This window comes from Ciona robusta, chromosome 9 (genome assembly GCF_009617815.1).
Source record: "Ciona robusta chromosome 9, ASM961781v2".
Classification (NCBI taxonomy): Eukaryota; Metazoa; Chordata; class Ascidiacea; order Phlebobranchia; family Cionidae; genus Ciona; species Ciona robusta.
In genome coordinates this window covers 2,485,831-2,500,754 of record NC_143243.1, presented here as the reverse complement: position 1 = coordinate 2,500,754, position 14,924 = coordinate 2,485,831, and the positions used below count along the sequence as shown (strand labels likewise).

The 14,924-nt window shown below is 31.2% G+C and overlaps 2 protein-coding genes across 2 annotated transcripts; both read left to right on the top strand.

The window, feature by feature from the left end:
• The first annotated feature begins 53 nt into the window (after nucleotides 1–53).
• Nucleotides 54–6,315, top strand: LOC149730791 (flavin-containing monooxygenase 5-like). Its single transcript, XM_089884027.1, has 12 exons — nucleotides 54–265; nucleotides 628–799; nucleotides 1,069–1,140; nucleotides 1,445–1,560; nucleotides 2,070–2,212; nucleotides 2,426–2,511; nucleotides 3,049–3,175; nucleotides 3,502–3,690; nucleotides 4,072–4,222; nucleotides 4,716–4,819; nucleotides 5,554–5,649; nucleotides 6,112–6,315. The coding sequence occupies exons 1-12, from the start codon at nucleotides 145–147 to the stop codon at nucleotides 6,313–6,315; spliced, it is 1,581 nt and encodes a 526-aa protein (XP_089740153.1). The 5' UTR covers nucleotides 54–144.
• A 483-nt stretch (nucleotides 6,316–6,798) lies between these two features.
• Nucleotides 6,799–14,405, top strand: LOC149730790 (flavin-containing monooxygenase 5-like). Its single transcript, XM_089884025.1, has 12 exons — nucleotides 6,799–6,939; nucleotides 7,763–7,934; nucleotides 8,853–8,936; nucleotides 9,292–9,407; nucleotides 9,887–10,029; nucleotides 10,430–10,515; nucleotides 10,928–11,054; nucleotides 11,555–11,743; nucleotides 11,921–12,071; nucleotides 12,808–12,911; nucleotides 13,284–13,382; nucleotides 13,468–14,405. Exons 1-12 carry the CDS (start codon nucleotides 6,822–6,824, stop codon nucleotides 13,699–13,701), a joined length of 1,623 nt encoding a protein of 540 aa, XP_089740151.1. The 5' UTR covers nucleotides 6,799–6,821; the 3' UTR covers nucleotides 13,702–14,405.
• Nucleotides 14,406–14,924: the final 519 nt, after the last annotated feature.

Sequence of the window (14,924 nt, the reverse complement as noted above, 5' to 3'; positions counted from 1 at the left end):
TAATGTATATAGACTAAAGGATATTAATTTTCTAGTTATGGACGTTTTGCGTTAAGCAGTAATTTCTAAAATCCTTTTCAAAAAAAAATATTTGTTTATGTATAGGTAGACTTTAGTTTGTGTTCTACCGTAGGCTACGTGAATATGAAACCTCCGAAGAAAGTTTGTATCATCGGTGCTGGAGCAAGTGGGCTGACAGCAATCAAATGTTGCAATGATGAAGGGTTGGAACCAACTTGCTTTGAAAAGAGCAATGACATTGGAGGTTTGAGAGGATATAATATTAATATCGAATAGTTTATCTTTCCTGTGATGATAGCGTAGATTTTTTTGATTAAAACAATAAAACAGCAAGAACTATTGCTGAAACTAAAATGTGAAACATTTTGACTAAGGTTAATCTTAGAATAAATTTGTGTCTAAAGACAAGAACTTCCAAATTGGAAAACGTTTAATCTTTTAGCCGCTTATCCGGTATAAAATGCAGTGTATTTCCGATGTTTCATCTTAAGTAATAATTTGTAAAACTTAGTTTCGTTATTTCTATATGGACACATTATATTTAGTCCTATATGATACACACATCAAATTGCCTAAAAGTAAATATTGGGGAATGTTTTTTTTCAGGTTTATGGAGATATGAAGATAATGCAAAAGACGGCGCATGTGTTTACAATTCAACAGTCATCAACACCAGCAAAGAAATGATGTGTTACTCTGATTTTCCCATACCAAAAGAATATCCAAATTACATGCATAATGTAAAGATAATGGAATACTTCAGAAGTTATGCTGAAAGGTGGTTACAATATATTGAATATTTATTTTTTAATCTCTTACTTGCCAATTTTAAATTTAACTGTTCAGTTTTATTAATGTTGTAGCTATATCACTACATTTATTGACAAACTTTTGCATTTTTTATGCCGAAATTTAGAAATATTGATCATTAAAAGTCTGTTTGGAAATTGTTAAAGACCCCATTTGTTTTCCAATCTATGTCACCAGCTACATGAATACCAAGTTTTAATTTAACTTTTACAAATATTAACTCATACATGTTTATAGGTTTAACCTTTTGAAGCATATCACATTTAACACTTCAGTTGTATCTTGTGAACCCATGGAAAATGGGCAATGGTAAGAAAGCATTACTATTCTATATAAGGTGTTATTCATTAGGCAATAAGTAGTTATTGATCCAACCCAATGGCCACATATTAGGGCCCAAACTTTTTAGTCAAACAGAAAAATAACAAAGAAACAATACCCAAAAAATTCCACCCTTTTAACTTGTGAGCATAAGGTGTATAAAACTCATGGTGTATAAAACACACGGTGTTTAAACCACATAGTGTATAAAACATAGTTGGCCACTTGTGTAATAATATACTTGTGTTTTTACTTTATAATATACTTGTGGTTTGTTTTTATATTCGTTTAGGGTTATTAAAACATGTGATGAAAAGACTAAAGAAGAGAAAGAGAGAATATTTGATGCAGTTCTTGTTTGTATTGGCCACCATGCACAGCCATATTATCCTCTTGATGCATTTCCTGGTTAGTTTTTTAAATTAAAAAAAAGAAAATAAAAGTATATATATATATATATATATATATATATATATAAATTTCTTAAAATTTATATATATTTATAAATTTTAAGAAATAATTTTTTTTTTTTATAAATTACGAAATTGAAAAATAGTCATGAACCCTACCGTGTACAGTGTTTGGCAAGCTTGCCTCTAGCCCAGTGAGTATAGGTTTAAAGTCTTAAAACTGCTACCATTGTGAGGATATGCGCCTTTCGGAAAAGCACGTAATTGCAATTGCTCTAACCCAGTGGTCCTTTTTGGGTTGTCTAAATAAATTGTTAGCATACATACACTAAATTCCCAAATAACCCCCTCAAAGTTACATACGTAGTAACTCGTAGGGCGCATGAGGTGTTTAAAACAGAACACCCATGTTATTTAGTATATTTACAACATTTATTGCCCTTACTATGTAAATTATAAATATAAACAAGTTATATTCTTTCACCTAAGCATTATTATCTGTTAAAGGAATTGAAAGTTTTGGTGGCGAATACTTCCACAGCCACGAATACAGGAAACCTCATCGTTTTGATGGCAAACGAGTGCTGGTTATTGGGGTGGGGAACTCTGGGGGGGATCTCGCTGTTGAGATAAGTCGACATGCAAAACAGGTGAGTTAAATCAGGGCTTACCAAATTTCAGGGTTGACAAGAGAATACTAATTTTAAACAAGCTACTGCATATTCCACCTATTATTAATTTGTGAAGGGTAGCTGAAAAAAACAAACATTTTGTTTAAACTATTTTTTTTTAGCCAAAAGTCAATATTACATACCTGGTAGCAAAAATACCAGAATATTTATGTATTAAGTTTTCAACTTTAGTTGTTCCTGAGCACTCGTCGTGGTTGTTGGGTTTTAAACAGAGTCTCAGGCAATGGGATGCCACTGGATGTTAATGTAACTACAAGGTTTGTTCAGTTCGTTTTTTTGCAGCCTCACATTTGTGGATTTAGCAGCCACATTTTTACACTATCGGCCACATTTTTCCACCATCAGCCACACTTTTACACTATCAGCCACACTTTTACACTACCAACCACACTTTTACACTACCAGAAGCACTTTTACACTATCAGCCACAGTTTTGTAGTTTACAATATCAGCCTCGCTTTTGTGAATTCAGCAGTCACACTTTTGCTCAAACAGTCATGCATTTCTGGGTTTAGAAACTACGTTTTTACCTCACACTTTTCCTCTAAGACTTTTAATTTCTTGTTTTTAACGACTGTCGTTGTTGCTTATGTACTTCCTATGTTTTATTAATTTGATCTTTTATTTCAATTTGATCGCTACTGTGTTTGAAGAGATAAATAAAATTTATGTTAAATTATTGATTTTCTATGTCCTATAAAAAAATGAAAATTATGTTAATTTTTTTAAATTAAAACTTATTCTCTTTTATATTCTATCAAATATCGATTATTGAATATTGCCACTTATTCCAGAGCTACAATGTTAGCTGCTAACTATCTACCATCAAGATTTGTAAACTATATTGCTGAGAAACAAGTGAATGCTCGTTTTGATCATGAAATGTACGGACTGAAACCTAAACATAGGTTCAATGGTCAGGTAATGGGTTTGTATGAGTGTATGTGTGTTTATTGCAGTATATCTTCATAAAGTCTTATTAATTCTTGTAAAATGAAATATGGAATATGGAACAAAGTTATATTTTATTGGAGAAAATATGGAATAAAATTAATGTTTTTTTGTCAGATAAAATATGGTATAAATTTTTTTTTCAGGAAAAAAATATTAAATAAATGTGTTTTGTCCGATGAAATCAAATTAATGTTTTTTTTTATACCAGAAGACAAAAAAAATAATTTACATTATGCCTTGAGCAGAAGTAACAAAGGATTTAATTTCATTCTTTACTTTAAATTCCTTTGCAGCATCCAACAGTAAATGATGAAATACCCAACTGTATATTATGTGGGAGGATTATTGTGGTTAAAAACGTGACAAAGTTTAATAAAACTCAAGCTGTGTTTGAAGATGGGCGAACAGAGGATATTGATGTCGTTATATTTGCTACTGGTTACAGGTTTAATTATCCATTTCTGTCAGAGTCAATTCTGAAGGTAAATTTTTAATTGTATTTTATGAACATGTAAAGTTATAGAAACTACGTTATATTTTTCTTTTGCAATAGTTATGTTTGTCTTTAATTTTTTTTTTTTTTTTTATTGGTTCGGGGGATTTCAGGTTTAACTGTCTCTGCTTACGCTAGCAACTGTATGAAAGGTACATTTGTAACTTTGTTGCACTTTGTAAACGAGATGTGAATTTTGAGATGATTTTAGTACATATATTTTATATACATATGTGTAAAATGTACCTTTGTAAAAGTTAATAATTTTGACCTTAAAATTAATCTGACTAAATCACAAAAAAATCTGAAGATTTAAACAAATCATGTTATACTTTTGAATTCAAAATAATCAGTGAAAAATATTTAAAAGGTTGAGAACAACAGATGTAGATTGTACAAACATATGTGGCCATCTACAGTGGAAAACAATACGCTTGCATTTATTGGTGGAATTCAACCACTGGGTGCGATCAACCCTATATCTGAGATCCAATGCAGATGGGCTCTTAGGGTGTTTAAAGGTATTTGAACATAATTTCCACTTTTATTTATTTGTCATTAGTAATAAACTGTTTATTTCATGTATATATATAATTATATAAAGTATATATATTTTATTTATATATTTTTTTTTTCTGAAATACAATGTAGACTAATGGTGTTTAAAGGTAATTGTTTTTTTATATATTTTATAGTTCTACTTTCTTTATCTATTTGTTGTTAATATTAAACTGTGTATCATATATATATATATATATATATATATTATTTATGTAATTTTTTTCTTTATATCTGAGATGCAATATACACCATACGAGTTTAAAATGTTTATATTTTCTAAGACAATTTCTACTTTATTTAATATTTTTCCTTAATAGTTAACTAGATACTTTATACATAAATAAATATTTGAGTTTCAAAGATGACTGTAAGGATGTTTAAGGGTATTTATCCCAATATTATTTCTTTTTTATTTATTTATTTTTCGTTAATATTTAACGTGACTACGTGTAGGACTGAATGTATTACCAAACGTTAAAGAGCGAGAAAATAGCATTGATCAACAAATATCCAAGATGTCTGAACTGTATTATGAATCACCCAGGCACACAATACAGGTTTTCTGGTTATTTTTAATATGTATATCTATATAGAGATTTTCTGGCAAATTTATTAATATTATATTTTTTTTACTCTAATGACTGTGTTGATCAACTTGATTGTATGCAGTACACATACTTTAAATGAATGATTGAATGTAACTTATTTATAATGTTTCAAACACACATATTTAAATATTTAATTTAAAAAAATATTTTTTTTTAATTTTTAAATATTTTTTTATATATGGATGACAATTTGGATTTTTATGTTATGCTATGGCATTTTATTGTATACTATGATTTTTATTCAATACTATGGCCACACTAGGATACCTGGGTTTCATGCCATGTTTGGCCTATTATCTCAATAGTTAAAGTCACACCCAGGCCTATAAAGGTGATAGTGAAATTAAATACGACATTAAAATGTCAAAATATGCCAAAAGAATTTATTATATTTATATATTTGCCACTGGGTAACGACAAGTTGTTATAACACAGGTGTTCTGTTGTACACACCCTGTGCCCATTTATAAGTTACCATGTATTGTATGCATTTGTTGTTTACTGTATGTTTCATATATATAACCAGGTAGCCAGAAAAGAAAGTAGAGTTTTAATTTAAAAAAACAAACATACACAATAATTCAATTTACAAAAATTTGTTTACTTTTTTAAAAAGCTGGGGTATGCGACTCCCGAAATACCCCTGCTTGCGTCGCTTTAAATAATCACCAGGTCTTATGCAGGTGAACTACGTGGTTTACATGGATGACATAGCAAGCCAAATCCAAGTCAAACCAAACTTTATCAAACTCCTAGCTGACCCTAAACTCTTCGTCAAGGTATTAACTATTGGTCTGCATATTAATATAGAATCTACTGATTGGGCTTTTTAGTCGACAAAAACTTGTTTTTTAATTCTTGTTTATTTGTGTCTTAAAAAGCTATAGTATCCTTGAGTTGTGAAATAATGGTCAACTTCAGTACCAGTTTACGATTCCTCGTTGCTACTATTTTTGGTGTATGGGTTCTGGGTAAGAAACTTAGCGGAAATTGCTCCAATCCAGCGATCCCTTGTTGTCAAAACTGTCAGCCATGCATTGCAAAATTTGTAAAAAATCTATTCACAAAAAATAATTACCCACAAAGTTACTTGTGGAGACCCTAAGCGTTTGAAACAAAACAGCCGTGTTATAACGACTGTCGCAGCCTGCCACATAAGGATAAATAATTTATATATTTATTGATTCATTCATCACCATAATTAGCTTAGTTGAGATAACGTTAAATGAATTAAACACCAGGTTTTGTTTGGTCCCTGCACACCGTACCAATACCGTCTACATGGTGTTGGGAAATGGCAAGAAGCGCGTCACATGATACTAACCCTCAAAGATAGAGTAAGATATCCTCTGACCAGCAAGCAGCAACAGAAAGAAAGTGGTCTACCCATCGGCTTCATTGTGTTTATTCTCATAATTTCCATCTTATTTTATTATCTGTATTAAGCTGTATTGTTCTTACTATGCATCTATGATTTTTAAATGGTATAATTTTATAATTTTTGTAAATCTTTTAACGCAGTAGTGCCTTTTAAAGTAACATAAAATGTATAATTGGTTCTTTTTTATTATTTAACGCATTGTATGATATAATTGTTCATTGTTCAATTTTTCAACTGTATATTTTTTTTTAAATTTTGTAAACCTTTTAGTGCTGTAGTAATTTTCAGATGCAAAAGTTATTTTAAATTAATAATGTTTTTTTTCTATTATTTATCTGACCGTATAACTTATTCAATCCTCATGTAATTTTTTATCTGTATAATTTAATACCATTTAATTCTTCATATTCTACATTTAGTTAGTGCTTGCTATGAGTAAAATGCTTTTTAAACACAGAACTATTATGATTTAATAATTTAACCCTTTTCTAATGTTTATCGGACTGTATAACGTAATTTATTAATTTTTGATTTTTCATATAGTAAAGAAATAGTTAGGTTGTGCCAAATATGAGTAAAAAAAGAGTTGCTGTTATTGGTGCTGGGGCCAGTGGTTTGACTGCCATCAAATGTTGCTTGGACGAAGATTTAGTTCCCGTGTGCTTCGAAAAAAGTCATGACATTGGAGGTGATAAAAATTGCTTGTTTAAATTCATAGGCTGATTAGGAATATTTATGTGCTTAGTCCTTGTATGCCATGTTGTTCATTTTAATAGGTGCAGTATTACCAATTTAGCTTTTACAATGTGTACCCAAACTGTTCATATAGGTTTTTAACTGTTTAACTACTCACATATACAGTTTTTTACTATGTTTACCTGGACTATTTATACAGGTTATCAAAATCTATTCCTGTATTGTTTGAGGACAAGACCATTTTATGTCCTGTTTACAATTTGCACTTATGTTATAAGAAATAATATATTTGCAATTAAATTGTATAAAACTAATATCATAAATGTAAAGCGGTGTGTGTGTATAAAAACACCCATCATCATAATATATTGCTCCTGCTGGGACTATGTTGGGGATGGAGTCCAGGACATTGCCACACTGGTCGCTTGAAATAGAATAAAATGAATGAATGTAACTTACTTTATCCTCGCGTGGCCGGAAAACGACAGTCGTTATCACACGGGTTTAACCCCCATGCCAGCTTACGAGTTACCATGTATGTTACTTTGTGGGTAATTATTTTTTTGGGATTTTTTCATTTTTTTTATGTATGGCTGATAATTTGGACAACCCATTAGTGACCACTAGGTTGGAGCAATTGCCGTTAAGTGTCTTGCCCAAGGACACATACGCCCACAATGGTAGCAGCGACGAGCCTTGAACCCATTACCTAATGGTTACAGGCAGGCGCGCTAACCACTACGCCACGGCGCCGTTTGATAGAATAACTTGCTGCACCACACATGGCTAAATAGGTTTAATTCATCTTTTCAAAGGTCTATGGAGATTTGAAGAAGACACAAAAGAAGGAGCAACCGTATATCGCTCAACTTTTATCAATACAAGCAAAGAATTAATGTCATTTTCAGATTTTCCACTTCCAAAAGAAGCTCCAAACTACATGCATCACTCTAAGGTCATGCAATATTATAGGGATTACGCCAACAGGTATTTATAAATGCTGTAAAAATTTAGATCAATGTTGCTTAAATACATAAATGACAATTTATAATAGTGTGAATATGCAATATTATAGAAATTATGCTAGGTATTGATAATTTAACAATTCTGAAACACATTTTCTGATTGACAACTATGATATTATGAATAAAAATCTTACAATCACAAATTTATCGTCATGAAGTGGGACATCATGTCCTAAGTTTCATGTTTTATGCATTTAGAATGTGTTTTTTTAATGTGTGGTTAACAATTTAGAAGTCTAGTTTGTAACCAATTTAAAAAAGAGACTGACGATGCCATTCAGGCGCAATATATATCTCTTATATCATACAATTTGCTGGACTTGATTTATCTCTGTTTTGGTAGCATCAGGCACATTAGTAACCACTAGGTTGTCCGGCGCCGTGGCGTAGTGGTTAGCGCGCCTGCCTGTTAGGTAATGGGTTCAAGGCATGTCGCTGCTACCATTGTGGGCGTATGTGTCCTTGGGCAAGACACTTAACGACAATTGCTTCAACCCAGTGGTCACTTATGGGTTGTCAAAATTATCAGCCATACAAAAAAAAATAAAAAAATCCCAAAAAAATAATCACCCACAAAGTAACATACAAGGTAACTCGTAACCTGGCACGAGGTGTTAAACCCGTGTGATAACGACGGTCGTTTTCCGGCCACGCGAGGATAAAGTAAGTTACATTCATTCATTCATTACATTCAGGTTAAACTAATTACCTTCATATCCCAAGGACACACTGACCCACCAATAGAAGCTTTGAGCTTTGAACCCGGTTCCTTATGATTAATATTTAGTGCTATAGCACCAATTCTTCAAATACAATTTAAAATCATACAATTATCAATATAGAAACTAAGTATACAGGTTACATATTAAATTATTCTCAGATTTAACTTGTTGAAGCACATCAAGTTTAAGACAGAAGTTTTATTGTGTGAAGAATCTGAAACTTTCAACACAACTGGAAAATGGTATTTTTCATTTATATTTAGAGTTGTGTTCCTAAGGTGACATACTGACATATATAAATAACAAAATGTAGCGCAGGACCTTTTAACTTGTGGGTTGAAAGTAAAACAGTGTTGTGTCACTGTGATTTGGTTGTGTTGCCAAGAAAGCCTAGTACAGCTTCTTAAATGATACATTTTATTTTATATGTGCAAAATGTTTATTCATTCCCTCATAATATTGTTTGAAAAAGAGTTTTAAAAAGTAAGTTTCTAGAGCTCTCATAGTACTTTAAATTAAAGTATTATCGATAAAAGGGCAAAGAAGCATTGAGAGGGTTTAATGTATTTTTAAATAAAAATTGTTGTTGTATTACAGGCGTGTCAAAACTAGGAATATATTAAATGATGAAATAAATGAAGAAATATTTGATTTCGTTCTTGTTGCTGTTGGTCACCACGCTTCACCTCATTTCCCACTCTCTCAATTCCCTGGTTAGTACGTAGTTTATATTCAACTGTACATGGGGCCAAACCTGGTATGTTGCTGGTTATAGGCAAAAAATGCCCTGTACTTTATCTTTCTTAATTGTTTGTGTAAATTGAATGATGGGTATGTTGCTGGTTATAGGCAAAAAATGCCCTGTACTTTATCTTTCTTAATTGTTTGTGTAAATTGAATGATGAGTTCGAAGCTACTACCATTGTGAGAGTGTCTGTTTTTGACCAAGACACTTTAGCTGTTTGTGTCCTTGACCAACAGTAATTACTTCAACCCAATGGTCTCTTATGGGTTCTAAAATGTCCACCATACAAATAATTACCTACACAGTTACAAGCGGTGTAACTCGTAAGCAGGCATACGATGTATGAAACAGAACATTCGGTTTACACCAGCTTTTGTTTTCTACCACATAATAAATAAGTTACAACATCATTCATTCATTCATGACATAAATTATCTAATTTTTCAGGAGCTGACAAATTTCAGGGACGAATATTACACAGTCATGATTACAGAGATTTTAAAGGTTTTGAAAATAAGAAAGTTGTTGTTCTTGGTATGGGTAACTCTGGTGGAGATATTGCCGTGGAATTAAGCTGGCATGCAAAACAGGTTTATTTTTTAATATTAATTATTCCGTTTTTGTGCCCATGTGACTATAAATAAGTTACATCATTCGACATTCATGACATCAATTAACTAAGAATTTATAAGAAAAGTTCAGTAATATTATCTAGTTTTTTATGTAGCTAAAGTGGTTATAAAAACACTTCAAATATGAGGGTTTATATAGTGTTCAACTAAGTTCTGTTTTTGTGTAACTTTTTTATTTTGAAAATACCATAAATTGTATTTATTTAGGTTAAATTATATTTATTACTTCAAATACAGTAGCAAAAAAACATGGTAGGGGTAAAAACCTATAGAAGAAAACTGTTAAATAAAACCATGGATGCTAAACCTATATAATAGTTCTCTAGGAAATAAAATTATACGAAAAAACTTTATCCAGGTGTTTCTAAGTACACGCCGTGGTTCTTGGGTCTTCAATAGAGTTGGTCCGCATGGATATCCAATTGATTTTCTTATTACTACAAGGTTCATACTTTTATTTGTGTTTTTTTTCTTGTCCAGGACATTCAGGGAAAATTGCTCTCAAGCACTTATTTATTACTATGTGCATAAGGTCCTGCAGCGAGATATACCATAGAAACTAAGTTTTAAGCCAGAATTGGCTATTACCCCAACACCTAGGGTGCTACAGGAGCTTTAATTGTAATGGATGGGAGATCTTACCTTTTTCCTACTGGTTACAAATGGGTGTCCAAACTGTCAATAATTACGGAACAATAATTAGGAAAATAAAACATGTTATAACTTATTTTTGCTCTGGCACACATAATAAAAAAGAGATTTCTTTGTTATATTGTTAAATTATTCGTCACTAAATATATGAGGGCATTGACATTCATTCATTCAAAAGTTTTTATATATGCTTTATATTTCTAAGATATCAAAACCTGTTGGACTGGTTAATTCCCAAGAGCATCACACAAAAAGCTGTGGAAAAAATGTTGACTGAAAAATTAGATCATGCCCATTATGGTTTAAAACCTGAACATGGACCATTTAACCAGGTGAACTACTTCAGTTTAACAAATAATATTGACATAATATTAATCTCAAGGCATAAGCATATCTGTATAAATAAAGTTATGTATGTTTTGCATTTTTAGAATTCCTAGAATTTATGCTTATTGCATGGAATTTATATCATTCGATGACTATTAACTACTTTTAACGTTTATTAATCTGTTTTGACATTTTTATTGATTTTAAATTTTTATTAATTTATATGTTATTAATAATCATTATTGCTCTGTTTTGATGTCCGGACACTTTATTGTTTATGATTGCAACACACAAACCAAACAAATTTTTAAACTTCTGTAATATGCCAAAATTTATCAAAATTTACACTATTCAACACATGCCGAAAATATTTTTCTAAATTACTGTTTTATCAGTGGAAGTTTTATTCATATCTAAGCCCTTTTTTAGCAGAACAGACTGATTTAGATATCATACTGAGTGTTGTGTTTGTTCTAAATAAATAATTGTAGCTTTTTTTTCCCAGCATCCTTTTGTTAACGATGAATTACCCAACCGTATTATAATCGGTTCAATTGTGATTAAGTCAAATATCCGAAGTTTTAAAGAACGTTCCGTTGTGTTTGATGATGGGACAGAAGAAGAAGCTGATGTCGTCATATTTGCAACTGGATTTGTTTTCGAGTTCCCTTTTTTACATGAATCAATTGCCCATGTAAGGTTTTCTAGTGTACATTTGTGATTTTAAAAAATATTTAAAAACAATTTGGATTTTGAATTAATATATAGTTTCTTTTTGCTTAATAAAATTTGTTTGGTATGTTTATATTATTTAAATAAAAAGAGAATGTTTTGTTTGGTTTAGGTTTAATCACTATTGTTATTTACACAGGTAAATGGTACAGATGCCCAGCTGTACAAATACATGTGGCCATTATCAATGAAGAGAAACACATTAGCCATCATAGGACATGTACAAGTGCTTGGAGCTGTGAACCCTGTATCAGAGATGCAGTGTCGTTGGGCCACAAGGGTGTTTAAAGGTTTAAATATGTTTATTGCTACCAAGTGTTTACCTTTTTATTTGCAGTGGTTTATAAAACATTAAATTTTAACACTGCAGATATAACTAAAAAACTGTTCTTTTGTTTTTTTTTAATCTTAATATTAATCAGTTATAGCAATAAAACATATAGTATATATAGTAGGGTGGAGGAAGATGGGACACCTTTAGCACATAATATGTAAATATCCTGAAGGTGTTTTAAACAATTAAAACGGTCAATGGGAGTCATGGTCATATAGTTTTATAATTTTTTGAATGTTCTTTGTTTACTACTAAACGGGGCGAGAAAATAGAGGTAAAAGGTGTCCCATATTCCCCCACCCTACTGATACTAAAATTTAATACTATAGGAGTTGGGTCCTACAGCATGACACACCATGGAACCTGAGATTTAGGCTAAATTTGTCCTATTACCATGAACACCAGGGTGCTAGGACCCATTAGTGATTTCTCAGTTTTCTGTTATGTGCTTTGCCCAGACACATACACTATCAAGATTATAAATATTGGGCATCAAACCCGCTAACCTTCTGATACATACAAGAGCTTAACCACTGAGCCACAGCAAAAAACTATGTTACAGGTTTACACTTTATGTTAACATAGTAATACTTTATAAAGTGCATATTATGTTGGGTAGAAATAAGACTTTTCATGTTTTTAAATTGCCATTTTTTATATCTTTTAATAATTGTCTACATGTCTACGTCTAGATATAGTACAACTTCCATCGGATAAAGAAATGATAAAAGATATTGACAAAAAAAGAAAGGCTATGAAACGAAAATATTACAACAGCCAAAGGCATACTATCGAGGTGCATTTATTTTCAGATTAAATACCTAAATCCTACATTATAAAAGTTAGTTTTCAAATTGCTTACATATAAAAAACTAATGTACATATTTGGTAATCTGTTTATAAGAAAGAGCTATATAGTATAAAAAATGACTGTTGGTTATGCCACATGTAAATAAATTGGTAAAATGTATTTATTCGTTCATTACTAAGATAGAATGAGTGATTGTAATGAATAAATGTAATTTATTTATCCTCTTACACCTCATACCTGTTTATTTTATATGTAATGTGAAAATTCAGACAACCTATAAGGGTCCACTAGGTTGGATCAATTGCTGTTAACTGTCTTTTTTTTAAGTGTCTTGCTAATATGCAGCATCTTTCCTAGGTACCTCACATTGACTATATGGATGAGATTGCCCTCAAGATTGGAGTAAAACCAAACCTGTTTTCCTTGTTTTTCACTGATTACCAGCTTGCAAAAAAGGTATGTTTAGTCTAATTAGTATTAAATTTGCCATTTTAAACGTACATATTCTATTTTATTTTTTTTATGAAATATTTCATTTTAGATTTTTTATGAAATAAGTTCTGCATATCAATACCGCTTAGTTGGTGCTGGTAGATGGGAAGGGGCACGAAGGGCAATCATGGAACAAAAACAGCGCATGTTGCACCCCTTGCACACACGGCCCTTACCCAACAAGACCATAAAAGGAAAGAAGAGACCAGTTTTAATTCGACGTTTTCTATGGGTTGTTGTAATAAGTATGGCATCGTATTATGCATATACACGTTACAAGTGAAAAATACCAAAATACCATTTTCGTAAAAAAATATTAATTTTTGTTTGACATTGATTACTTTAATTGCTATTATTATGTTTTTAAACCAGTGTTAATTGTGGTTTGTTTGTAATGATAATCAAAAGTGATATATGTAGTACATAATTAATAATTCTATATATTGATTGTAATAACTTTTTATATATAACTTGCAATTTAAATATCAATTCTTTGTATGTGTAATATTTTATGTTGGTACGTACTAAAACATAGGTAGAAAATTATGGCCATTGTTTTGTTGCTAATTTCCTTTTCTTCGTTGTTTTAATTAATCTGATCTTTTTATATGCTATAGTGTGTGAATAGAATCATGTTTTTTAAACTGCCTTTTTTAAATCGTTTTGTTGAATCTGCTCTAAAAATCTTTTATAATAAGATGATTTTCACGTAACTGATTTTCTGCATACAACATAGGGCAACAAGGTGCAACATACCTTTGCTAGATGCACCGTTAAAATCAGATCTGTCCTGGATTTTTATTAAGATTTGTTTTTTTATCTTTTTAATTCTGTACACTGATCGTCTTAATGAAACTACCTATCTTGTAACCTTCATTATAAAGTTACTCAATTATCCCGAAGGATAATAACGATGAAAAATATTGCAAATGTTATTTGGACTTAAAGTGTAAAAATGTAAAAAAAAACGATGAAAGCTGGGTTTAATACTGATTCTAAAGCGTCCTTGGACAAGTCACCTAATAGACATTACTCTAACCCAGTGGCCGCTAATTGGTTTTAGCACCTTAGGTGTCAGGTAGTGGGCCAACTGTAGCCTAAACATCAAGTCCATGACATGCCACGCTGCAGCACCTCACCCATGTAGATTACAATATATAAATTTAGAGATAGATAGGCAGAAAAGATTAAAACAAAACCTCATTGGATGGGCAAATTTAAACAGATTTCAATTCAGTTTTTATGAGTTGATGGTTTAAAAGTTCGTGCCATTTCTTAAGTAATACCGCGTGTTGTGCTTATTTAACTGGACCATTACGATTAGGTAGTCTAAGTGAATCTTAAATATACGTAATTTCTAGAAATATAGATCAGTAGTAAAGAAATCATCTGTTTTTTTTGCTTGCACGAGGTGTATGAAACACCGGTGTTAAATGATTGGTTTCCGGTTACGCAAAAACCAGAGAAATAAAAAAGAGTAGATGAACGCGCAACTGCCCAAAATCG

Excerpts from the sequence above, each read along its gene's own strand:
- LOC149730791 (XM_089884027.1), top strand. The coding sequence starts at position 145 with ATGAAACCTCCGAAGAAAGTTTGTATCATCGGTGCTGGAGCAAGTGGG. Across the intron at positions 4,223-4,715 it reads GGCTCTTAGGGTGTTTAAAG|GACTGAATGTATTACCAAAC; the intron begins GTATTTGAACAT and ends GACTACGTGTAG. Across the intron at positions 5,650-6,111 it reads ACCCTAAACTCTTCGTCAAG|GTTTTGTTTGGTCCCTGCAC; the intron begins GTATTAACTATT and ends ATTAAACACCAG.
- LOC149730790 (XM_089884025.1), top strand. The coding sequence starts at position 6,822 with ATGAGTAAAAAAAGAGTTGCTGTTATTGGTGCTGGGGCCAGTGGTTTG. Across the intron at positions 11,055-11,554 it reads AACATGGACCATTTAACCAG|CATCCTTTTGTTAACGATGA; the intron begins GTGAACTACTTC and ends TTTTTTTCCCAG. Across the intron at positions 12,912-13,283 it reads GCCAAAGGCATACTATCGAG|GTACCTCACATTGACTATAT; the intron begins GTGCATTTATTT and ends CATCTTTCCTAG.